The sequence below is a fragment of the Truncatella angustata genome, assembly GCF_020726525.1.
Source record: "Truncatella angustata strain MPI-SDFR-AT-0073 chromosome Unknown BKA67scaffold_2, whole genome shotgun sequence".
Lineage (NCBI taxonomy): Eukaryota > Fungi > Ascomycota > Sordariomycetes > Amphisphaeriales > Sporocadaceae > Truncatella > Truncatella angustata.
Genome location: NW_025763382.1, coordinates 3,472,247 through 3,493,427, shown reverse-complemented (window position 1 = coordinate 3,493,427; position 21,181 = coordinate 3,472,247). Strand labels below are relative to the sequence as shown.

The 21,181-nt window shown below is 47.7% G+C and overlaps 8 protein-coding genes across 8 annotated transcripts; 5 read left to right on the top strand and 3 right to left on the bottom strand.

Moving 5' to 3' along the window:
- The first annotated feature begins 245 nt into the window (after window positions 1–245).
- BKA67DRAFT_183435 (uncharacterized protein) lies at window positions 246–1,394 on the top strand. Its single transcript, XM_046095297.1, has 3 exons — window positions 246–411; window positions 464–1,189; window positions 1,241–1,394. The coding sequence occupies exons 1-3, from the start codon at window positions 342–344 to the stop codon at window positions 1,291–1,293; spliced, it is 849 nt and encodes a 282-aa protein (XP_045961475.1). The 5' UTR covers window positions 246–341; the 3' UTR covers window positions 1,294–1,394.
- A 79-nt stretch (window positions 1,395–1,473) lies between these two features.
- BKA67DRAFT_655516 (cytochrome P450) lies at window positions 1,474–3,579 on the bottom strand (the record flags this gene model as incomplete). Its single annotated transcript, XM_046106771.1, has 7 exons — window positions 1,474–1,649; window positions 1,705–1,818; window positions 1,877–2,316; window positions 2,474–2,546; window positions 2,628–2,747; window positions 2,801–3,031; window positions 3,099–3,579. 7 exons carry the CDS (start codon window positions 3,577–3,579, stop codon window positions 1,474–1,476), a joined length of 1,635 nt encoding a protein of 544 aa, XP_045961474.1.
- Window positions 3,580–4,921: 1,342 nt separating this feature from the next.
- BKA67DRAFT_655515 (3-oxoacyl-reductase) lies at window positions 4,922–5,791 on the top strand (the record flags this gene model as incomplete). Its single annotated transcript, XM_046106770.1, has 3 exons — window positions 4,922–5,422; window positions 5,475–5,548; window positions 5,608–5,791. The coding sequence occupies 3 exons, from the start codon at window positions 4,922–4,924 to the stop codon at window positions 5,789–5,791; spliced, it is 759 nt and encodes a 252-aa protein (XP_045961473.1).
- Window positions 5,792–5,942: 151 nt separating this feature from the next.
- On the top strand, window positions 5,943–8,373 carry BKA67DRAFT_590856 (aldehyde dehydrogenase domain-containing protein; the record flags this gene model as incomplete). Its single annotated transcript, XM_046104630.1, has 4 exons — window positions 5,943–5,982; window positions 6,728–7,142; window positions 7,310–8,174; window positions 8,230–8,373. 4 exons carry the CDS (start codon window positions 5,943–5,945, stop codon window positions 8,371–8,373), a joined length of 1,464 nt encoding a protein of 487 aa, XP_045961472.1.
- Window positions 8,374–9,551: 1,178 nt separating this feature from the next.
- BKA67DRAFT_554651 (uncharacterized protein) lies at window positions 9,552–10,051 on the bottom strand. The gene has a single exon (XM_046102011.1). It carries the CDS (start codon window positions 10,013–10,015, stop codon window positions 9,782–9,784), a length of 234 nt encoding a protein of 77 aa, XP_045961471.1. The 5' UTR covers window positions 10,016–10,051; the 3' UTR covers window positions 9,552–9,781.
- A 2,645-nt stretch (window positions 10,052–12,696) lies between these two features.
- Window positions 12,697–15,497, top strand: BKA67DRAFT_673030 (uncharacterized protein; the record flags this gene model as incomplete). Its single annotated transcript, XM_046108724.1, has 2 exons — window positions 12,697–13,200; window positions 13,347–15,497. The coding sequence occupies 2 exons, from the start codon at window positions 12,697–12,699 to the stop codon at window positions 15,252–15,254; spliced, it is 2,412 nt and encodes an 803-aa protein (XP_045961470.1). The 3' UTR covers window positions 15,255–15,497.
- On the bottom strand, window positions 15,230–17,442 carry BKA67DRAFT_554646 (uncharacterized protein). Its single transcript, XM_046102010.1, has one exon. The coding sequence runs from the start codon at window positions 17,056–17,058 to the stop codon at window positions 15,646–15,648; it is 1,413 nt and encodes a 470-aa protein (XP_045961469.1). The 5' UTR covers window positions 17,059–17,442; the 3' UTR covers window positions 15,230–15,645.
- Window positions 17,443–18,775: 1,333 nt separating this feature from the next.
- Window positions 18,776–20,659, top strand: BKA67DRAFT_183352 (uncharacterized protein). Its single transcript, XM_046095296.1, has one exon. It carries the CDS (start codon window positions 18,936–18,938, stop codon window positions 20,547–20,549), a length of 1,614 nt encoding a protein of 537 aa, XP_045961468.1. The 5' UTR covers window positions 18,776–18,935; the 3' UTR covers window positions 20,550–20,659.
- Window positions 20,660–21,181: the final 522 nt, after the last annotated feature.

Below are 21,181 nucleotides of genomic sequence, written 5' to 3'. Positions count from 1 at the left end.
ACCAATAGATTTCGCACATACGTGGCTGTAGTCGATACCATCATAATTATGTTTTATGTTGTACAAGAGGTTCAATGCTACTGGGCTGGTAGAAATAGAGGTCAAGGCCCAGGCTTATGGCTAGGATTGATGGATGGGTGGACGTTGGCTGTGGTACAGGGGTTATCCGAGGAGCTCCCTCATGATTGGCCGGGAGGGGGCTGATATGTCAGTTGCCTGGCACAATAAATACCCTTCCCCTGCCCTCGCCCATTCTTTCTAAACTTTCCTTCTCCGATTCAGGATCCATCTCCAACAACCTTATTCATCAAAATAACTATCAAATACACTGACTGTTCATCATGGCTCATCGGTATTCGATGCATCGAGCCTCTGAGTCCTCAGATTCATTATTCAGGCAGGCTGTTCCATGTAGGTATCAGAACTTGCAAAGAGAATCACCATCTAATAGATCTGATGATAGATGATTACATCGAGAGAGACAATACGCATCAGAGAGCATTGGAGTATTCCTCGTATCCAGCCCCTTTGCTCGTCGAAAATGGTCTATTGTCTACGTCACACCAGCAGATGGAAGGGCCTTATCGTCATTACGACAGGGTCTCTAACCATCAGATGAGCCCCTCAAATGTGAAAGATATCGATATCGATGGAAAACTCCAAGATTCAAGCCTGTTTACCGGGATAGAGGAGGATCGTAGTACCATCGACTCTAGATGGTCCACGTGCAGTACAGATCGGGCTCACAGCCGAACCAAGCCGTACACGGCTGGGAGAAAACTTGTCAATAGTGATCTATCACGGCATTACCAATCATTTCGACAAACTTCGTCTAATCAAATGCCTGTCGTGAATGTAATGCAGCCTTCGACGCAAGCACGGATACTTCCTCAAGATTGCACATTCTTTGACAGCCGACACAGCGAAGGGGTGCAGATTTTGGGTCTGGCACAAGATTGGAAACACCCATTGACTCGAGCGGAAAGTCGTGGAAATATGGCATCCGATTCAGTTTCGCGGACTGCCATTCCACCAAGAGTGCCGGAGGTGCCACGTCTCCCTACCCCGGCGCTAGAACTTATTTGCGATGGAGAATTTGCTTTTTGTTCTTGTTGTAGAACAAACGAAAGCAATGGATCTGCTAAAGGCTCTTGTATACCAAGAGAAATGTCCAATATGGACAAAAAGTGTAGGTTGAACCACGTCCCGCGAAATCATGGAGAGGCTGACATGGATGAAGTAAATGCGGCGAAAGCATATATTCATGGGATGAAAAGAGAAAATATGCACTAAGAGCGCCATAATGCGACCTCTGATCCTTCAAACATGCTTCAATAAATTTAATATATGTTCCAGTTACGGCATTTCAAAAATCGTGATATATCATAACACATAATTCATCTGACGCTCTTGAGAATGCTGCCATTCTATGCCGATCCTTCAAGCTTCCGTGATCAATATGAAAGCAACTGCTTACTTTCGGCTATGGAAATGAATGTTCAACTTAGCAAGTACCATTGTATTGCCGTCAATGGATTCCTCAAGCAAAGCCCGTCCGTCCTCGTTCTCGGCGAAAGTGATGTCAAATTCCAAAATCAACTTTGCAAGGACTAGCCTAAGTTCGTTGAGTGCAAGCTGCTTTCCAATACCTATTGAAATTTAGTACCTTTCATGAACTGTCGCAGAATCGTGCAATAGTCATACATGAGAAGCGTCCAATCAGAAAGGGGAAAAACGCCTCCTTCTTTAGGATAAGCTCCGGACGAGTGGTCCAACGTTCCGGAAGAAAGTCGTTGGGCTTTACAAAAGCTTTAGGACCTGCATACATTAATCAGCCAGATCAACATGAAATTAAGAATTCAGATGGCGCGCGCACTTCTCTGAATGACGTATGGGGGAGTCAGTAGTTTAACTCCGCCAGGCAGAAAGTGGCCGCCTATGTTGACTCCTTCGGCAGGCGTCTCACGGAAGAAACCGCTTGGCACAGGAGGATGTAGCCGAAGAACTTCGTTGATTACTGCGTTCATATAAGGCAGATCCTGTAGTTGTTGAACGTTGCATTGTTTTTGGTCAGTAATATGATGTTGGCTCAACTCCTTTCGCAACTTCTCAACGATAGAAGAGTCCCTCGCTAAGTGGTAATACGCAAAAGTCAACGCTGTGGCGGTGGTATCACTTCCAGCAACGATCAAAAGCCTTGAATCACTTTTTAAAATATCCTCTTCTTCCTTTTTATTAGGGAAAAATTGCCCTGCACCAAGAATGCGGGACATTATATCCGGCTCATCCGGCTCGTAGGTTTGGCGCTCCTTCACACTATAGCATTCGAGGTCAGCCATTGCCACTTCCAGATAGTCTTGGGGGTGTTCAGTAGTATCGCAAAAGAAGCAAAAGGAGTCTAGCTGTCTATGTGAGGCGATACGTGCTCTCTAGACATGCTAGAAGTGGTAGGAATAAACTCAAAATTTCTTACTACTTGTCGCCATATGCTAGCACGGGGCCGAAGCCACTCAAGCTCTTTGGGAGAAGTTGAAGCATGATTACAACTAAAAACCAATCAATACGTCCTTTCTACACCAAATCTCGAGCTTATACGAATACTTGCTTGGAAGGATTCGCAAACTTACATAACCAGGGTAGTGAATGTAGATTACTTCCGTTTGTGTTGGCTACATGAATTGCATCAATCACTGGATGAGATTTGCCGGTTTCAAGTGCCTTGAAGGCTCGACCAAAGGTCAATTCACCTGTTGCTCAGTATCAGCTTGTAATGCATTTTCGTTTAGGCAATAGCACTTACCCATAACATCAAATGCGAACGAGTTAAACCATTCAGTTACATTGACAGTGCGTAGCCCAGTCTTCCGAAGTTGAAGGACTAGGATATCAGCGTATTTTACAATTCGGGAATCATATGCTCGCAAGGAAGTCGCTGTAAATGCCTTGTCCCAGCCATGACGCCGTCGTTTATCGTGGAGTACTGGGTCCCGTATCTGCTGCAAACTTATTCGAGGCTTCCCCAGATCATACCCTAACCATAATCAATTTTAGTCCATAGAAGACGGCGCGTTGATGGTTTGGTGAGCCTAAAGACTTACAGTCTGCTTTCTTGAAAAGGGTGTGCCTATTATGTACCAGATCTACCCAGTCAGGTTCTGCAACAGACAAAGTATTGGGACCAATACGGACAAAGCCACCGTATGCTGCATGCATTCGAGCCAGATACACGTAGTTATTGCCCTGAGAGATCTGATATGCGTGGTACATCTGAGTGATTGTCGCAAACTTCGGCCCATGAAAGTGGCGAAGAGGATGGAAGAACAATCGGTACATAACCATCGAGGTAACTAAAGCAGCTGAGTAGGCGCCATATCCAATGGTTGTAATCTTGATAGCTCCCGCTAGTGATAAATGAGTATACGCCGTGAGCAGTGCCACTGATGCTGGCGGAGTGGCAAGCGCAACAATTAACAGGCGCGGAGCCGATTCCACGAACTCGCCTCGAATAAAGTAACCTAAATGAGAGGTGATTCCAAGCCCTGCACCGATTAGGGCGACCTCTATTATGCTTGGATCCATGCTGTCATCGAGTACTCAAGAGTAGAGGTCTGCAAAAAGAGCGCAGTATTAAAGCTGTGATTCTTGCGTATAATGCGTTATCGCACCCTGATAAATCTCCGTTATGAGATCATGAAAATCTTGAGACTGATATGTGTGGTGTGCATACCGAACAAAGCGACTCAACGGCCTCAATCCAACAACGGTCATTCAGTAGTCAATATTAAGTTGGGCGCCTGCTCTTATGCAGTAAGTAACCCCTCAGCATGTAATCTTTCATCCACTACGTTATTGAGGCATGAAGTGGCATTGCATATACTTTGCATATATCTTGTTCTGTCCTATACCCCTCGGGAAGTTGTGGCCGTGTCGACTTTAAACAATCAACAAGCCTGTCTGCATGAGCCATAGAATATCAGGAGGTGGAGAACTTACGGTTTTTTGTCCGTTGCCTGAGAAGAAGCAGGGGCAAATCTTTCCCAAGAAGGAAGCTGTTTGTGACCATGTCCACCGCTGGGCCGTCAAGATCCCCCAGTCTGAAGAATGCACAATTCAAAATCCACTATATGGTTCTGGGATTTATAATTCGACAATATAATCGAATACTCAATCTCAGGAACCATTAATTAACTACTAAATACATTTGAAAGAGATGGCAATCTCTTTAATAATTCTTCAATACCCCTCGCCCCCTTCCTATTTAGTCTTGCATTTATCAATTGAGGCAACTGGAGAATGTTTAACTGAGAGGGGAGGGGGCAGTGGATACTCTTCACCTCGGGGCGTTCCATCCTCAAGCATGCATGGTTGTTGCGTAACGTTGTGCCCAAGTGCGCCACGATGGCATCGTACCGATGTGTCGTTTGAAATACTGAAACATGGCGGATGACACTTTGATCTGTAGCTCTTCTGACCGGAAAACCTTGCAAAGAGTTACATATTACCCACTACCCATCCCGCTCAGGTGTTTGAAGTCTATTGATCAAGAGTGGTTCACTTTGTTCACGACTGGGCGCCTCATTTGCAATTGACTGGACAGATCCAGATGCGCTCCTCATGAAAATCCCTAGGTTGGACAGCGAGTTTGTAACCTTGAAACCATCAAGAGTACATAGCATATGTATTGCGACCATGGCAAAGATTAGCGTTGGGTGGTACAGAAAGGTAATTACAATTCACAGCTACCCCAGAGTCAATATGCTCCCCGCACTACTACGCCAAACTGCGGCACCTCTGGGTCGGATATCCGCTGCATGTCTCAAAGGCTTCAAATGTCCTTAAAACTCAGAAAGCGACAGAAGAGTCTTCACAACTTGGATTGACCAGTAGCACACTCCTATCATTTTGTTAATTTGACTACACCATGTCGCCGAAACCTCGACTCGAAGGTAAAGTCGCCATCATCACCGGTGGGGCTTCTGGCTTCGGTTGGGGAATAGCAACCAAGTTCGTTCAAGAAGGCGCAAAAGTCATAATTGCCGACTTGTCAGCGGAGTCAGGCCAGAAGGTTGCTGATGAACTAGACTGTCATTTTGAGGTGGCCGATGTCACAAGGAAAGATCATTGGGACAGATTGCTGCATCGTACTCGTGATATTTTCGGGCAACTTGACATTGTTGTAAATAATGCCGGAGCAACATACGCCAACAAAGCTACCGAAGATGTCACTGAGGAAGACTTCGACCTTGTCATGAACGTCAATGTCAAATCCATCTATATTTCGACCAACGTCATCCTGCCATACTTTCTCTCAACGAAGAGACCTGGTTGCTTCATCCAAATTGCTTCAACTGCTGGTGTACGACCACGGCCCCGTCTGACATGGTATAACGCTAGCAAGGCAGCAGTTATCAATGCCACAAAGGTATGCAATCCTCATTGGACCTTTGTTGAAGAACTAACTGACGACATATCAGACTATGGCAGTCGAGTATGGCCCCCACAGCATCAGATTCAACTCTATCTCACCTGTAGTGGGCTCGACGGGCATGTGAGTGCTCTGAATAAATGTTCATAATGTACGATGTACCAACGGCTGATATACTTCAGGACACACCTCTTTCTAGGGAAACCAGATACTGAGGAAAACCGCAAGGCTTTCGTGTCTGTTGTTCCGCTTGGCAGAGGCTCTACACCCGAAGATGTTGCCAATGCGTCATGTTATCTAGCTAGTGACGAGGCGTCTTTCATTACAGGTGTCAATATTGAAGTAGATGGCGGAAGATGTGTATAAGTGGTCACAAGCGACCGAATCAATCCATGTTCGGCTCACCGTCCATATACAGTTGTTTTACAATATTCTTTATTCTATTGCGTCCAAGATCTTCTCCATAGGTTAGTGAAGCCCAGAGTAACTGTGGCGAGCAATTTAAATCAAACACACAATGTCCATCTTTACTTTCAAACTTATCGATTCGAATTTTTGTAGGTAAATATCAACGCCAATAGATGACAAGATTCAGCAGTCTATCATGAAGTCCGCCTCTCAAGGCAGCTTTCAAGACGTAAATGAGAAATGGAAATCCTGCACCAGGGGTTGCATTATGGGGATTGCTTTATTTAGACATCAACGACCAATCTCAGACACATACGACCATAGCTCCTAGAAAACTCGGCATCCCGTCCGCTCTGCCCTAGATAAACTGGGAAGCGCTGGATTAGTACTCAGGTGGGTGACCACTGGGGAATCCCCGGTGTTGTATGTTTTTGGCTTTTGATGATTCCGTCCTCATACAATCCGTTTTATTTTTGTATGAATGGTTCTTGCTGACAGATTTACTTAGAGAACTTTCGGCAAAGAGAGGGTGACCAGAACAGTGTGATCCCCGCACTTTCCTCCGCATTCACCACGGTAGGTTGCACAAAGTCAAAGCCAAAACTACGACGTAATGCCGATGTGGAGAAAGAATGCTGCATGACATCGGGATACCATTACATAGCAATCCGTTCTTCAAGAGAGCTTTCCACATCTCAATTCTGGCGATAGTAGTACCGTTTATTGAATGCCTGGGACGAACAACGTCTGCATAGAGTCAATTTTCTGTCAAGACGCCCAATCCTACTCAAACCCCGAACGCAATGGGTGACAACAAATCCACACTACCTTTCAAGCTCAACGACGAGAGCCTTTTACAATATGACTGTTATGTTCATGGCAAATGGGTCCCAGCAAGGCGGGGCGAGAGGTTTCCTGTGATTGATCCGGGCTCTGGCACAATGTGGGCGGAATGTGCCGATGCTGCCACGGACGATGTCGAGTCTGCAGTCCATTCGGCCCATGTGGCATTCGACAGCTACTCCAAATTTACTCCACGACGGCGATCACAGCTCCTGTTGAAGTGGCATCAGCTCATTGATGCGGTACGGGATGATTTGGCTAAGATATTGGTTCACGAGACTGGGAAGCCCCTCGCCGAAGCTGATGGTGAAATCGACTACGCCTTAAGTTTTGTATGGTGGTTTATGGGAGAAGCCGATCGCATCACAGGGACTACGACGACAGCAGCCATTCATGGTAGGCGATCATTGGTGATCAAGCAGCCAATTGGTGTTGTTGCTGGCTTGGTTCCCTGGAACTTCCCAATGTGCGTGTAAAATTCAAGTGACGTCCACAAATCTCCTTTGTCATTTGAGAAGTTGCTAGTTGTTGACCTGTCTCGTCGAGATTACCGGCGGTGATAAAGATGCAACCATAAGAATAATTTTGCTTCATTCTGAATAAATATGCTAACTGGATTGCTTTTGTACGCAGAGCATTGATGCTCAGAAAAGCCAGTGCTGCTCTAGCTGCCGGCTGTACAATGATTGTCAAACCTTCGCCAGAAACGCCTTTCACCGCCACGGCGCTCGCATGTCTTGCAGTGAGAGCTGGCTTTCCACCTGGGGTACTCAATGTCATACCTACTAGTCTCAACAATACACCCGACTTAGTAGAGGCATTATGCCTTCATCCCGCCGTCAAGAAAGTTACGTTCACCGGCTCAACGCGGGTGGGGAAAATCATCTCGGGGCTGTGTGCAAGAAATCTCAAGAAAGCAACATTGGAGCTCGGCGGAAACTGCCCTTTCGTCGTGTTCGACGATGCAAATCTCGACCATACCATTGATCAACTTATGGGTCTCAAGTGGAGGCACGCAGGACAGGCTTGTGTTACAGCGAACAGGGTATACGTGCAAGATAGCATCCACGATGAGTTCATTCGAAGGCTGGTGGAGAAAACCAAAACTCTGAAAATTGGTCATGGCATGACCGAAAGTACAACAATGGGTCCTGTCACAACATCAAGGGGATTGGATCATGCAGAAGAGCTAGTCCAGGATGCCGTGGCTTCCGGCGCAAAACTCGCTTTTGGCACAGGTCAGCGACACAAGGTTGAAGGATATCCAGCAGGGTATTTCATGGCTCCAACCATTTTAACAAACATGGCCGATGATATGTTCATGAGCTGTGAAGAAAACTTTGCACCAATACTTGGTGTGTATGCGTTTGAGACCGAAAAAGAAGTTGTCCGACGTGCAAACAACACAAGTATGGGGCTGGCAAGCTACGTATTTACGAAGGATGTAGATCGACTATGGAGACTCTTCGAGAACCTAGAGGCGGGCATGATAGGCTTGGTAGGTCCTAAATCCTACTCTGGATGACTATTCGTACCCATCTAACATGGCATAGAACACTGGCAACTGTTCTGCTGCTGAAACACCGTTTGGAGGAATAAAGGACAGTGGCATGGGAAAGGAGAGCGGTAAGGATGTTGCAATCAACGAATTCATGATCACAAAGTCTGGCACCTTAACAGTAGAAGGTCATTACTAACCAGCAACGCCGTTTCACTGTTGTTATTGTGGTGGTAGACCATGCGTGGATCGCTTGGGTTTAATTAGTCATCCCTATTTGAAAATGCTGGACGTGGCAAACTTTCAGCTTCATGGTCAATCTTTCAACTGCACAAGAGATCATAAATACCTGGTCGTGATATTGTGGTAGTATGTTAGATCCACGCCAGCGGGCTGGGCCTTTTAGGGTGCTGTGTGGCAGTTATATTTGGGCATCAGCCTGCACGTGTGCAAGAATTCCCCTCTCTGGTCCTTCTAAAAATATCCCGGCAAGGCTCTTACTCTAGAAGTGGACTTGCGCACCGGTTGTTTGCCAACAGTATTTGATTATTTTTCGTCTCGAGACAGGATTTCAATTAGCTTTGCTGCATTCACAAGTATAATATACGACGTACATGAGCTATCTCTGTCTTTGCTGTCGGTACAATGGTCCTAAAGCTGCGTAGTATCCGAAAGACCCTTCTCAGACAGCGTAAAGGCCAACCCCCCAAATTCTAACCAGGTCGCCTCAGAGGATATACTACGATCGCTTACTCGACTCCAGGACAGACTTTGTGAGAGGTGCACTCGGTCTGACATCGGCGCTTGGTTGACCGAGGATGTAAAAGATGAGCTCGTGTTCGACGACGATGGAAGCAATAATACTCAATGAGAGAACCGCCAAGTAAAGAAAGATCGGTGGCTCGATATTTGACCAATGCACACCATAGAACTAAGAACTTAATTTCCTCTTCTTCGGCCCATCTTCCACATCTTTCCCATTATCATTGATTCTGAAGCATGAGACTCAAACTACATTTTGAAGCTAGTAAATAGCCACAATCGACAGGCCGGGCTCTACTAGTGGAATCCTGATGTGTAACCTATTGTTTTACTGTCTGCATTTCAGTGGAAAGTTGGGGTGGAAAATGTGACGAATATAGCTCGTTATTTTGGAGACCCAAAGCATTAGATGGCATGGGCGGTTGGGCGCATGTTCGGCTTATCACACACCAGCACTGTGGAAAAGCCAGTGACTTGCTCTGCGGGAGAGACAGCCCGTATTGTGACATTCAAAACAGTGGGCCCACCGTCTATAGAACGATAATAATCTTAGGGTATAAATTTGTTGCCACACATATGCTACCTGATTTTGGATCAAGGAAGATCGCCCAGCAAACCTGGTCGAAGGAGCCAAGCAACTTTAGCGGTCCATCGCAATGTCCCATGACTCTCGGCTATGATGGCAATACACGATGCATTAAGAATTTGGGCAGAAGAAATGTGTTTGCAGTTTACAGCAACGGTTCCCATGCTACTTAGCGATCAATCCATCCATATACGGCGTTCCGCTCCTCTGACAGCAGTCTACGGGTGACTGACGCCTATGCAATTAAAACAAACATCTCCTAAACGACTGCGTTAGTTCCATCTTCGCCGTTCACATCGCCAACATATCCTACCCAGCCATTTCTCACCCTGGTGAATGCAACTGAAGTTTCCAGCAGGTCGATTCCCGACCCGGGCAGATGAATGAGTGATTCGACAACTGAACGATTTGATGCAACATACAATGCTGTATCGAGGTCCACATGAGTCGGAAATACCGCCTTCTGACTATATGAGGACGGAAGTCCACTCATTCTTCGATTGCCCGCTTCTTAATTCAAAAACGAAGTTGTGCGATGGTAAGAACCGACTTCCCAAGGGAGATCAAATTTCTCCTTCGAGTACTTCCCCAAGTCGTTAGGTCGTATTTGTGCACTGAATGCACCCCTTGAACAAGAATTCCTCCTATACGGACGTAGTCAGCCAATTTTTGAGATACAGCGTCGTTCCAAGGCGCCAGACTTCCTGGATCCGTCACCAAGACTCCTTTTGGCTGGTAATTCTGTTCAACAGACCCAAGGCTTCCTGAGAATTTGTGGCTTGTCTAAGATTGGACTTGGCGGCTAGTTCATGCATTAGGTGGCTGTGGACATCTTGCAAGAAGGGTTGTGACACGGCATCACCAAGAGACAAAGCGAAGATCTCGGGTTTCGTTAGGGCCTCCATAATGTCTGTCTCACGAAATCCAAGAAATGCGGAAATAAAAGGCTCTCCTCTTTAGGTTTGTCTTTGGCAATATTAGGCAGCCATACATTTTGATGTGATACAGGCCACGTGATTTGACTCACAACTTCATGAAGCCGCTCCGCTATCATGATTACATTCATAAATCTTGTTCCTTGGTGGGGATAGGATAATCTTGGATCCACCATACAAAAGTGGTCTAGACACTATCATCGTGGAGCTTCTGGTTGCTAATAACGGCGCGTTTTCCTTGACTATTTGGAATGAGATTTTGCCGAACGTTACCAATACGGTAACTACTGAGTGTATAAACCAGTGGACAGGCGAGCCAGCGATATATCAATGCCCTCATGGGCCCATATGTGGGGTAATAGCAGCTTGCACGGGCGCAGAGAATCACAGGCTTGTTGTATTAGATTTTTCTTGTCTAGATATTGCGGAACCATGTATTTTGTCTCTGCGTCTAGGTAAGATGTATGAGTGTTGATCGTTTGCTTGAATGGGACAGGTCTGTTAGGCTGCTAAACTGTGACACGGTGTGCAAGAAACCAATCGGACCCGCTCCTGCAGCTTCAAATCGCTGAGTGGGCGCTTGGATGTATATATTGCTGGCCATGATTAAACAAATGGTCGAACCGTGAAGGTCACTAGTTTAGTTGAAATTTGTGAGTCTCTGAGCAAGTTTCCTGTGCAATGCTTATTTTGCGCATGTATGTCTTTGTTTGCGTTGCGACCATGTTAGATATCCGCGCCAGTTCACATATTTCCTCCTTCAAAGGTGAAACGTTACTGCTACAAACCTCCTTTGTAATTCTGCTCCAGAGCCAACAAGTCATTCACCACAAATTTCATCAAATCACACGATTGATTTCCGAGGTTTGCAGGCTCGTACGGATCGCAGCTGTGGAAAGTTCGCTTTTGCCTCTTCTTCAACTGATTGACTCCAAGCCAAGGTTGGCTGGATTTAACAACAAACAAACCCGAAATTATCACTTCAAACTTTGAAAAACATATCTTAATCCAGATTGCAAAGGAATCATCGCGAGTGATCTGGTCACTCTTTGGTACAGGTTCCACCGTCGATTAGCAATAACCAGGCAAGCATATGAGTAACACCTGTGCACCTTCCTGTGCTCTCAATGACAACCTAGGCCTGTAATTCATAAAGGGAAATCAAAGCGACTATCAACTGACGCACCGTATTTGAGTGAACAGTACGACGAGTTAATACCTATAATATCCAATTGACTATCTTTCACGATTTCGACAGCAGTTTGTGTTGTGAGCATTGGAGCTTAATCAGGCAATAATGGCTGGCCAACGAGCCTTCCAGGAGATAAAAACTCGACCAACCCCATATTATGGCAAGACGACTAGGAGTTTGCTCTAGAGTATGTAGTTCCAAGGTGGCAATCAGGAATAAACCTATTGCCTCCTCGCGTTATGCTTCAGAAAGATTCCGACCCAATGTTTAAGAGAAAGAAAAGAACAAGAAAAGAAGTGTGACGATACAGAATAGCTCAATCTTATCTCTAACCGACATAATATGAGATTACATGGAATGGACTAGTTATACTGAAAGTGAAGATAGCAGGCAAGCTTGGACAATTGCATAAAATATTGTGTCTCGAAAGTTTGTTAGGCGGCAGAGCAAGCAGTTGTTTTTACCAACAATGATCTCTTTTTTTGTCCCTGCCGGTGACTCATCGCCAAGTGGGCTGTCATCAACTGTATGCGTATATTGAACTCCAGGTAGCCGCTATCTCGAGTGCCTCACCATACTGCGCCGCAGAACCTGCAGTTCTAGGTGTAATGTAGTAATTTAGTCATCGGCCAACCAACACGTGGGTCTCACGAAATCTGTTTTGGGGGCTTTTCAAAAAAAAAGTGACGAATGGCGTTTGACGTCAGGTCTTTTATGGGGCTTTTGGTTGCCTGATTCGTCGCTGCCTTCGGCGTGGTGACAAATGAGAGCTCACTATTCCGTTGGCTAAGTGAGTGATGCTCTTTACTTAAGTGAAGAAAAAAAGACCGTTTCATGTGATCTTCTTGTTTCCTTTCTAGTGCTCATATTATTTGGTGTTCGACCATCACAGCCACGCTCTTCTCATATCCCACAGCAATTTGGTGGGTTTCCAACGGAGAGTACACTCTACGACGCGAGTGCAAACGCGTACTGGACAAGCAAACAACCAATACACCACTCCCATCACAGCGCAGTCATTGCATAATAATCCAGTCGTTGTTCAACATGGCTTTCGAACAGCAGGCTGAGAGGCATAGCTTTCTCCACTCGCAGTTCCCGGTATTCCTCCCCGAGCTACCGGAATTGCGTCTTTCTGCTTCCGGCTTTGAGGATTTCTTGAAGAGAACGGCTGTCTTTCAGACCTCAGTGAGCAGCGATATCGACAAGCTGGCCATTTCGTCTTCTGTCGTTGGCGAGAATGTGAAGCCAGTGGAAAATACGACAGCTCCGGCTCAGGCTCCTTTTATGGACGCGCTCCTGAGCAACTCTGTGCCAAGTCTGGACGAGCACGACGGCAAGATGTTGACGGAGAACGGTGATGTGACTTATCGCACGTCTGGAAACGTTCTTGTGGACCTGTTCACGGAGTTGGAGACCGTTATCACCGCTGCTAGGCTGAGAGTGGTCCTTGAGCGAGCATGGAAGGATGATGCCAACGCAACGCTCCGATTGATTTGGAATTCTCGTTCTATACACTTAGGGAAGAGTGACAAGATCACATTCTATCGCGTAAGTCTCCCTTTTACTTGTCTCCCTTCGCTGAGAAAATGTGTGCAGAGCTTTCCGTATCTGAGTACATTCTCATGAGAGTCCCAAACTATCTTGAAAACTTCCTTTTTTGAAAGCAAAGAATGCTGATTGGTCTTTGTTAACAGGCTGCTGGGTGGCTAGCACAGAACCATCCGCGAACGTTCCTTGTTAACCTCGAATGGCTTGTCCGACCCGTTATTCAGAAGAAAGTTCCTAAGAAGAGACAGGATGGCGAGAATGAGAAGGGCGAATCGGTAGCAGTGGTGGCTGATGACTTTGAGGTAATCGACACCGAGGAGACAGGAGCTTCAGAGTCTCCGAGCAAGAAGCGAAGGGTCACCCCCGAAACGGATTCGGAGCTCCCAGAGTTTCAGGTCAAGTACGGTGTCAGCCATGGATACTGGAAAGATCTCCTGAACATATTGGCTTTGGCTGCCCGTGGTAAACTCACGGTTAATATCACCGAAGAAGACATCCACTGTGTGCTCGAGGACGATGCAGGGGAGAAGGATAGGAAGAAGCGAGACTGGACACTAGGTCGTAAGAAGGCGCTGACGGAGGAGCGGCACAAAGCAGTCATCGACCTCCTAGAAATGGACAACTTCTACCGCGCCCTCCACGTCAGTGTTGCTCGAATATTTTCTGAGCAGCTAAGACTAGACATGGCACGTATATCCGGATCCGAGTCGGAGACGAGACTTATATCACTCTGTGGAAAGTGGGCACCAACCTCGAAGAAGTCCCACGACCGCCATACTTTTATCGTGTCTTCTACTGCAGAGCTCCTCTACCCTTTCGATCAAGTCTGTCCGGATAGCACCGATCCCACTGATCGTTTCCTCTATCTGAAGTATGCGCGACAGGCATATCAGACTTCCACTCTATCGAAGCTTCGCAAGCACTTGGATGTCGTGGAGCGCCCCATCTCCGAGAACCGCTTTGAGGACATCAAGTATGAGAGAGTGCCTTCGCTTGCAATGAACCAATACACCTCGCTCTTCATTAAGAAGGATGAAAAGCACTTCGAGAAGTATATCGACAACGTTGCTGCTGGGAAGGCTCGCATCTCGGGTGCCACACTCCTTCCTTCTACACTAGTGCACAGTGTTCGGGGGAAACAGTTCGGTCCCTCCGGTCGCACTGGCAAGGGTGTGTTTGGCAAGATTGAGGCTCGCAAGAGCCAGATTGAGCAGGAAATCGCAACCAAGGCAGTTGATGGACAATGGAAAACCCTTTGTCAGCGTATCCAGGACTCTGGAAAGCTCGAGTCCTCGATAGCGGTATGCGACGTCTCCGGTTCAATGCAAGCTCCAGTCTTTAAGGACGGTACCTGCCCTATGGATTCTGCAATCGGTCTTTCGCTACTGGTCGCTGAGGTTACCCAAGCCCCGTTCGGTGGCGCTTTCATCACGTTTTCAGAAGAACCCCAAGTCGTGCGGGCGGGAGGCCGTGATGATAAGCGTACGTTCCAGGAGAAGGTAGCCTACATTGAGAGGTCGAATTGGTCCATGAGCACCGACTTCGTGGCGGTGTTCGAAAAGCTCCTTCTTCCGATGGCAGTTAAGCATAATGTCAAGCCTGAAGATATGGTGAAGCAGGTCTTCGTGTTCTCCGACATGCAGTTCAACCAGGCCGAGAGTTCCAAACACTCATACAATAGAAGATCGTCAGAAGGCGCGACTTGGTCGACATCCTTTGTGCGTATCAAGAAAAAGTTTAACGATGCTGGTTACGAGCTTCCTAGGCTCATCTTCTGGAATCTAGCAGGTGGAAGGGGCGACCGAGTTGCGTCCAAGCCGGTGACCGCTGACGAAGACAACACCGTACTCGTGAGTGGCTACTCCCAAGGCCAGCTCAAGATGTTTCTCGAGAATGGGTCTTTTGAGGACGATGCTGAAGAGGTGGTGGAAGATGAAGAGTCCGACGATGGTACTGTAGTGCTCGGAAAGAAGAAGAAGAGCATGGATTCCGTCGCGGTCATGCGTAAGGCCATCAGCCATGACGCGTACCGGATGCTGAAAGTGGTGGATTGAATTGCCACTGCATTCAGATGGACACCCTCCCAGGAAGGGAAAGTTGTTCCAGAAATCAAACCTTACTCGTACAGAACGGAAAACAACGGGGTTGAGAGTCTCACTGAAGGGCTACTTTGATGTATTGCGCGCACTCATAGCGATCTTACTCGAGTAAATAGTGCAGCATAGCAACGGCGACACCCATGGATTTGAAATCTGATATTGCGAAAGAAAACTTGAGTCGAGACTTGTTTTACCACTCAAAGCACATTGTTACTCAAGTGCTTAGCTGTAAGTAAGAACTTTGAGTACATCTCAAGGCGCGACTGTATGTGCACGCCCAATATCCTGGTTCAACCAAACTCCATGCTTCCAATCCTAAATATCAGTGGCATCCATGATTGAATCCTCAATCGCTAGTGCTTGCAGACGGCCTCCTCTTGACTTGAAATAGATCCGCCAAGACCTCCTGGATGCTCCCCAAAGCATCAATATTCTGATCGTCGGGTTCTTCGTTATCATCTGCCGGCACCATATCGGGATCAACCGTGTATCTAAACGAACGGGCACGGAAGCACTCCATCTTGAAGTTGTCCACTATCTCCTTGAGCTGTACGTTCAGAGAGCGAACGGTATCGGGATTAAGCCGGCAGAATTCAGGGTAAGTGATCCCACCAGCAAGCCCGTGGTCAATCCACTCAGAAGCGTGGTTTGACAAGAGTATATCCAAGGTGCTCTTGATGGAATTGTATGAATCCCTGAGTTGGAAGAGCAGGCGACCCGAGGCCCGCGGATGTCGATCGGAGAAATTGTTCAAGCACTCAACGCAGGCCAAGACCTGGTCCTTGAGCTCGTATAGCTCACGTCGAAGCTGAGCATGGCCGCTCAAAGTACCAGAAGTAGAGTAGCGATGATGACTATCGCCAGCTTCCCAGGCCTCGGCCTCCGTGGTTTCTTCCTCCTCAGCGACAGGTAAATTTGCCGTGTGAAAATCCTCAAAATCGGCCGCAATAATGGGCAGAAAACTAGCCATATGGTCGCAGGACTCGCGCAATGATTCCTCGTACTTTGTAAGATCCGAGATGAACGTTGATGGGCCGGAATCAGAACGACGGTTGCTCATCTGGTCCTGTAAAAGAGCTTGTACGGCTAGAAGCTCAATCCTCAGATCAGACATCCATTCGTACAGGCCCGGGTCGATGGGCAAGCTGACATGGGCATGCTTGGTGGTCCATTGCTTGGAGTATCCTTCTAGAATGGGATTCAAGTCGTTGAGGTGATTTCGTAAACGCTTGCAGACATCCCCAATTTGTGTTCGACCATCGGTCGAGTCGTCTCCGTCGTGACTGTGGGCACCGAAGTGGACGATGCCCAAGATCTCAACAATCAGCTTGACAGTTGACGAGGACATCTTTTGCAGAAAATTCGGGTCCAAATCGACATCTAAATGGTCGGCGAGACGTGTCTCGTCATCGGCCGAATCATAACTTCCTGCCGCAATGTCGACTTTCGCCAAACGGTTGGTATTCATGTTGATCTTGCCTTGTTGTGGCTGCTGGGCAGGTATGCCGGCCTTCTCTTCCTGTGAATCGTCTAGTGAAAGCCGTGCAAGCTGCCTTGAGACCGAGACGGTCGGGCTGGCGATAGCCTCATCGTGCTTGTCGTCACGCGGCTTTGTGTGGGCCCCGGCATCTGGGCTTGTACCAGTGTGGCGGACGGGGACAAAATCCTCATCGTCGGATGTGGGAAGGGAGACGACGGATAGATTGTCGTTGGCAACATCTTCCCAGTCCTCCGGTACAGGCTCGTCTCTGTTGGCCATGTTTGGTATTGCCTGCTCAGATTCTCGCTACCCCGGCTGCAGCTGGGGGTGTGGCGGATGAGAATACGGGAGCGGGCCAGCTGATTCAGTGGTGATCTCTGGTCATCGGTTGCTCAATCGGTTTGGCGGTTGGTAAAATGCTCAACCCAGGGGACCGTCGCGCATTTGATCTGGGTGATCGGTAAGGCTCTGGCTTCGACTAAAACTCAGGGCATGATTCGAGGTGGCTGCCTCGCTTGGTTCGCCCGGTCAGTCAGGCTGTGGGTTGTGGTGGCTCTGAGCTGTCTGTCTTCGGTGGTAGCTCATGGCCTTGGTGGCTCAACAAAGGCCGTTGACCTCTTAGAGAGAGTTATTGAACGGGCAACGCAAAGACGGGGTCACAACATGGGGAGCTTCAGCCCTATCACGAGCTCGAGCTCAAGTCCAAGCGAGTGAGTGGCGGGGTTGGCGGCGGGAACAAGGGTAAGGGCCCTGGGGCGCCCCCTCCCCCCCCCCCAGAGCGCCCCCGTCCGGGAGCACTAACGGTACTACGGAGCACTGACAGTAGGTAGCCATCTGGAACATGCACTAAGACGCGGTGCTACCATTTTAGTAGTGTAAAGTATGTACGGAGGAGGGAGTAGGCTTTCACCAAGGCAATGTGTATTGGCAAATAGGGTATAGCATGGGTCGAGAAAAGCTTTGGAAATCATGCCGCTAGATGCTAGATATCCATGACATTTCGTCAAACCACTGCGACACCAACCCGTGTGCTTTATTGGCGACTTAGCTGTGTACGTGCATGTTCGTCATCGTTTTCAAAAAGGTGGCTCAGAAAAAGGTTGGAAAGGCTAAACTGGCGTGAACAGGCTTTCAGGTATCCATTCCTACGGTTAGTACAGATACCCGTCAGATAGTCCTCCAGAAGCGGCCTGCTAATCATAATCGCTGTTGCCTTTCAGACTGGCTGGAAGACAAAATCTCACTGGACGCGTACAAGTAGGATCGCGTTTTGTTTCTTGGCGGTTTCCCCGCTCTAATGCAGACTAGGTCTATGTTAGTCAAGGATATAGTACTTACTGTAGCACGTGTACACTACGTAGCTAGATTTTCTCTACTGTGTAGCCATTCCAACGGCCGGCTTCCGGGTTATTATATCCACTTGTTATTGTCTCCGTAGGTATGGAGCACCTTACCTAGGGGCGCCAGGAGGATGCATGAGGAGAACAACGCCACTATAAACCAATCTCGGTCTTTACAGCCCGACTGCCGGGAACGTGATCATCCCCATGTCGTACACCATCAACATCCACTAGCTAGACCATGTTCAACATGTTCTGTTGCAGATTGGATGAGCTTTGGCATGCGTCTTATGGGTGGAAGCCCACAATCTTATGCCGAATGCATCATATTCAGGGTTATGCAATGCAGACGAGAACCACAGAGTGTGTTGACGGTGAGACGTGCGGTCGTGATACATACTGGTGCCGCTCAAATATTGCAAGCTTCTCCAGGGTCGTGCTTCGATCCTATGTCTTTCCATCTAATGCAGGGAGGCTGGGAAAAGAAGAAACCTAAATCTGCTACCTTAGGTTCATTCTCAAGCAAGCGACGGTATATCTTGCAGCTCCGTCATTCCACCCCAATTGTCTCCACAGCAGATCTGTACTATATATCGTTCGAATCAACGATAGGCACCACAAAGGCACTTGCAAAAGCATTAGAAAAGAGCCGACACCGCAATTCCTACCCTAGCTTCATATTATCTTGTCACATCAAGCTGGGTTTTAAAAAAATATATCTTTAATCTCATTTTTAACATATTTCGATAAACTTACACATGTGGCACAATATCTGGAATCACATCCTCTATAGTGAGAATAGACATCTTTCAAAAGATGGTCATGGCGCCCCAGATGTCGTCTTGCAGCCACAAGCCTGCGCTCTGCGCAACAGCATTATGCATACTTGTTGCGAACACCAACAGTCTGAGTATTGGACTACCTGCCCTTAGCGAAGATGCACATGTCATCGACTCAGACTTCTGTGGGCTGGCCTTCGAGCAAGCCTCCTTTGAAGAGTATGCAATGGATGTCGAAGGGAATCCCAACGAATTTTCCATCAACTTAATTAGTTCCATCACATCTCGCACCGGTGGCAAACCTATCATTCGATTAGGTGGCACATCTGCGGACTACGGGCGATATGAGCCAGGTCAGTCAGCGCCTGCACTACCCAAGGCCGAGCAGAACAACTACCAGAATATCGGAAATACTACAATAGGACCAGCATACTGGGAGCTAGCACATAATTTTCCGGATGCTCAGTACATTATCCAAGTCCCGTTGGCAAACACCAACACCAGCGAGGCGATTGCTTGGACTCAGAGTGCTGTCGATATCATCGGCTGGGACAAAATCCAAGCCATTGAGATTGGCAACGAGCCCGACTTATTCAACGACATTTTCACTGGTGTAGACGGTATTGCTCTGCAGCCCTCTGCTTACTTGGGTACTCTAAATAACGAGACGTATGTCGGGAATTACACGAAATTCGCCGATGCTATCGCCGAAGCAGTAAAGTTTCCCGACTACCCTATTCTCCAGGCTTTCGATATCGGTACACATTTCGGCCCTGCTGTCGCCGAGGAAGCATACGTCCTGGATGTCGAAACTTGTTTCGGGCTGGGCATCGACCCTTATGACCGCATCAAGACCGTTGCCCACCATTACTACCAGAACATTGCAGGCGATGCCTCGACGCTGGCCAGTGGGTTGATGAACATGACCATCACACATGGTCATGCGGACTATCTGAAACGGCGGATTGATTGGCTGAAGGCTAACAAACCAAACATCCCTTTCATTCTCTCCGAAGTAGGCAATTCCCTGAAGCCAACGAACAGCTACCAATATCAGGCTCGCCTCGGTTCGGCACTCTGGCAGGTGGACTTTTATCTTTATGCAATGAGCATCGGTGTTGCTCGGATCAATTATCAACAGATCATGCACGCGGGATATGATATGTGGTTGCCCGTTGCCAGTGCTGGGGTGGAAGCCCAAGTATTCGCGAACTTCTACAGCCAACCTTTTGTGGCAGATTTCATTGGAAGCTCCGGCGCCACTACTACTCAGCGGTTGAGCATTACCGGCGGCGAGACAAGTCCAAACCTGGCTGCGTATGGTGCTTTCGAAAATGAAGTGCTAAAAAGGATAGCCATTGCAAACCTGCAGTACTGGAATCAGACAAGTTCGGGGACGCCCAGGCCTTCGACCAGCATTGATCTATATGTACCAGACGGCGTTACAGAGGTCAGTGTCGCCAGATTAACTAGTCCAATTGGCGCCGGAGCCGGAGCAGACACAATCACCTACGCAGGAAGTCAATGGACATATGAGAGTTTAGGCAATGAAGTCGAAGGCGTGAGGAATGACAGTTTGATCATTGAGGTGCAAGGTGGGATAGTCACCGTGAGCGTATCCGATAGCGAGGCACTATTGTTATCATTCTGACTTTCCACCGCCATCGTCGGCTAGAATACTGCCATCCATTACTGAAATCTCCGCTGTGGAAGCCAATAAATACCGGATACTTTTATGCCCTCTTCAAAAGCCAAGCCTTGGTTGTCCAGAATATCATAATGTACTGGCCACCCTGACTCCGTTATGCTGAATTGACCTGTAACTTCGTACTCTGCTACGATGATTTCGCAAGTCCGTCTAAAGTTCATGTTTCCCCTCGGATCACGATCAGCTTGGAGCCGCCCGCCCTCGTCAAAGATGATTTGAACCTACTCAGAGTTTCCGGGGATTGCCATTACTTCTCCGAGCTCTTAGAACCCTGGGTCCTTTGCTTCAAACCGATAGATATCGTGTAGTTGTGGTAGGTCGCTAAGCTCAAAAGGATAGGCAATCAGAGCTGCAGGTCAGCAGTAATGGAAAACTATATCCCAGACGCTGCAGCTCGTATCAAAGTTGACGAGATTTGTATTGTCGATTTCAACGAGCAGCTCATGGTATCTTTATTAATCAAGGGCTTGGCTTTCCTGACATGAACAGTCCTAGTACTGGCAAGCAGGAATTTTATTTTGCTATAATCTAGGGGCCATTACTAAATCTGATTGCTCGCTGGTTGAGAACGTCGA

Bases quoted from the DNA above. Each gene is read 5' to 3' on its own strand.
- BKA67DRAFT_183435 (XM_046095297.1), top strand. From the start codon at position 342: ATGGCTCATCGGTATTCGATGCATCGAGCCTCTGAGTCCTCAGATTCA. The intron at 412-463 runs GTAGGTATCAGA...ATCTGATGATAG, and splicing joins ATTCAGGCAGGCTGTTCCAT to ATGATTACATCGAGAGAGAC. The intron at 1,190-1,240 runs GTAGGTTGAACC...ACATGGATGAAG, and splicing joins GTCCAATATGGACAAAAAGT to TAAATGCGGCGAAAGCATAT.
- BKA67DRAFT_554651 (XM_046102011.1), bottom strand. From the start codon at position 10,015: ATGAGTGGACTTCCGTCCTCATATAGTCAGAAGGCGGTATTTCCGACT.
- BKA67DRAFT_554646 (XM_046102010.1), bottom strand. From the start codon at position 17,058: ATGGCCAACAGAGACGAGCCTGTACCGGAGGACTGGGAAGATGTTGCC.
- BKA67DRAFT_183352 (XM_046095296.1), top strand. From the start codon at position 18,936: ATGGTCATGGCGCCCCAGATGTCGTCTTGCAGCCACAAGCCTGCGCTC.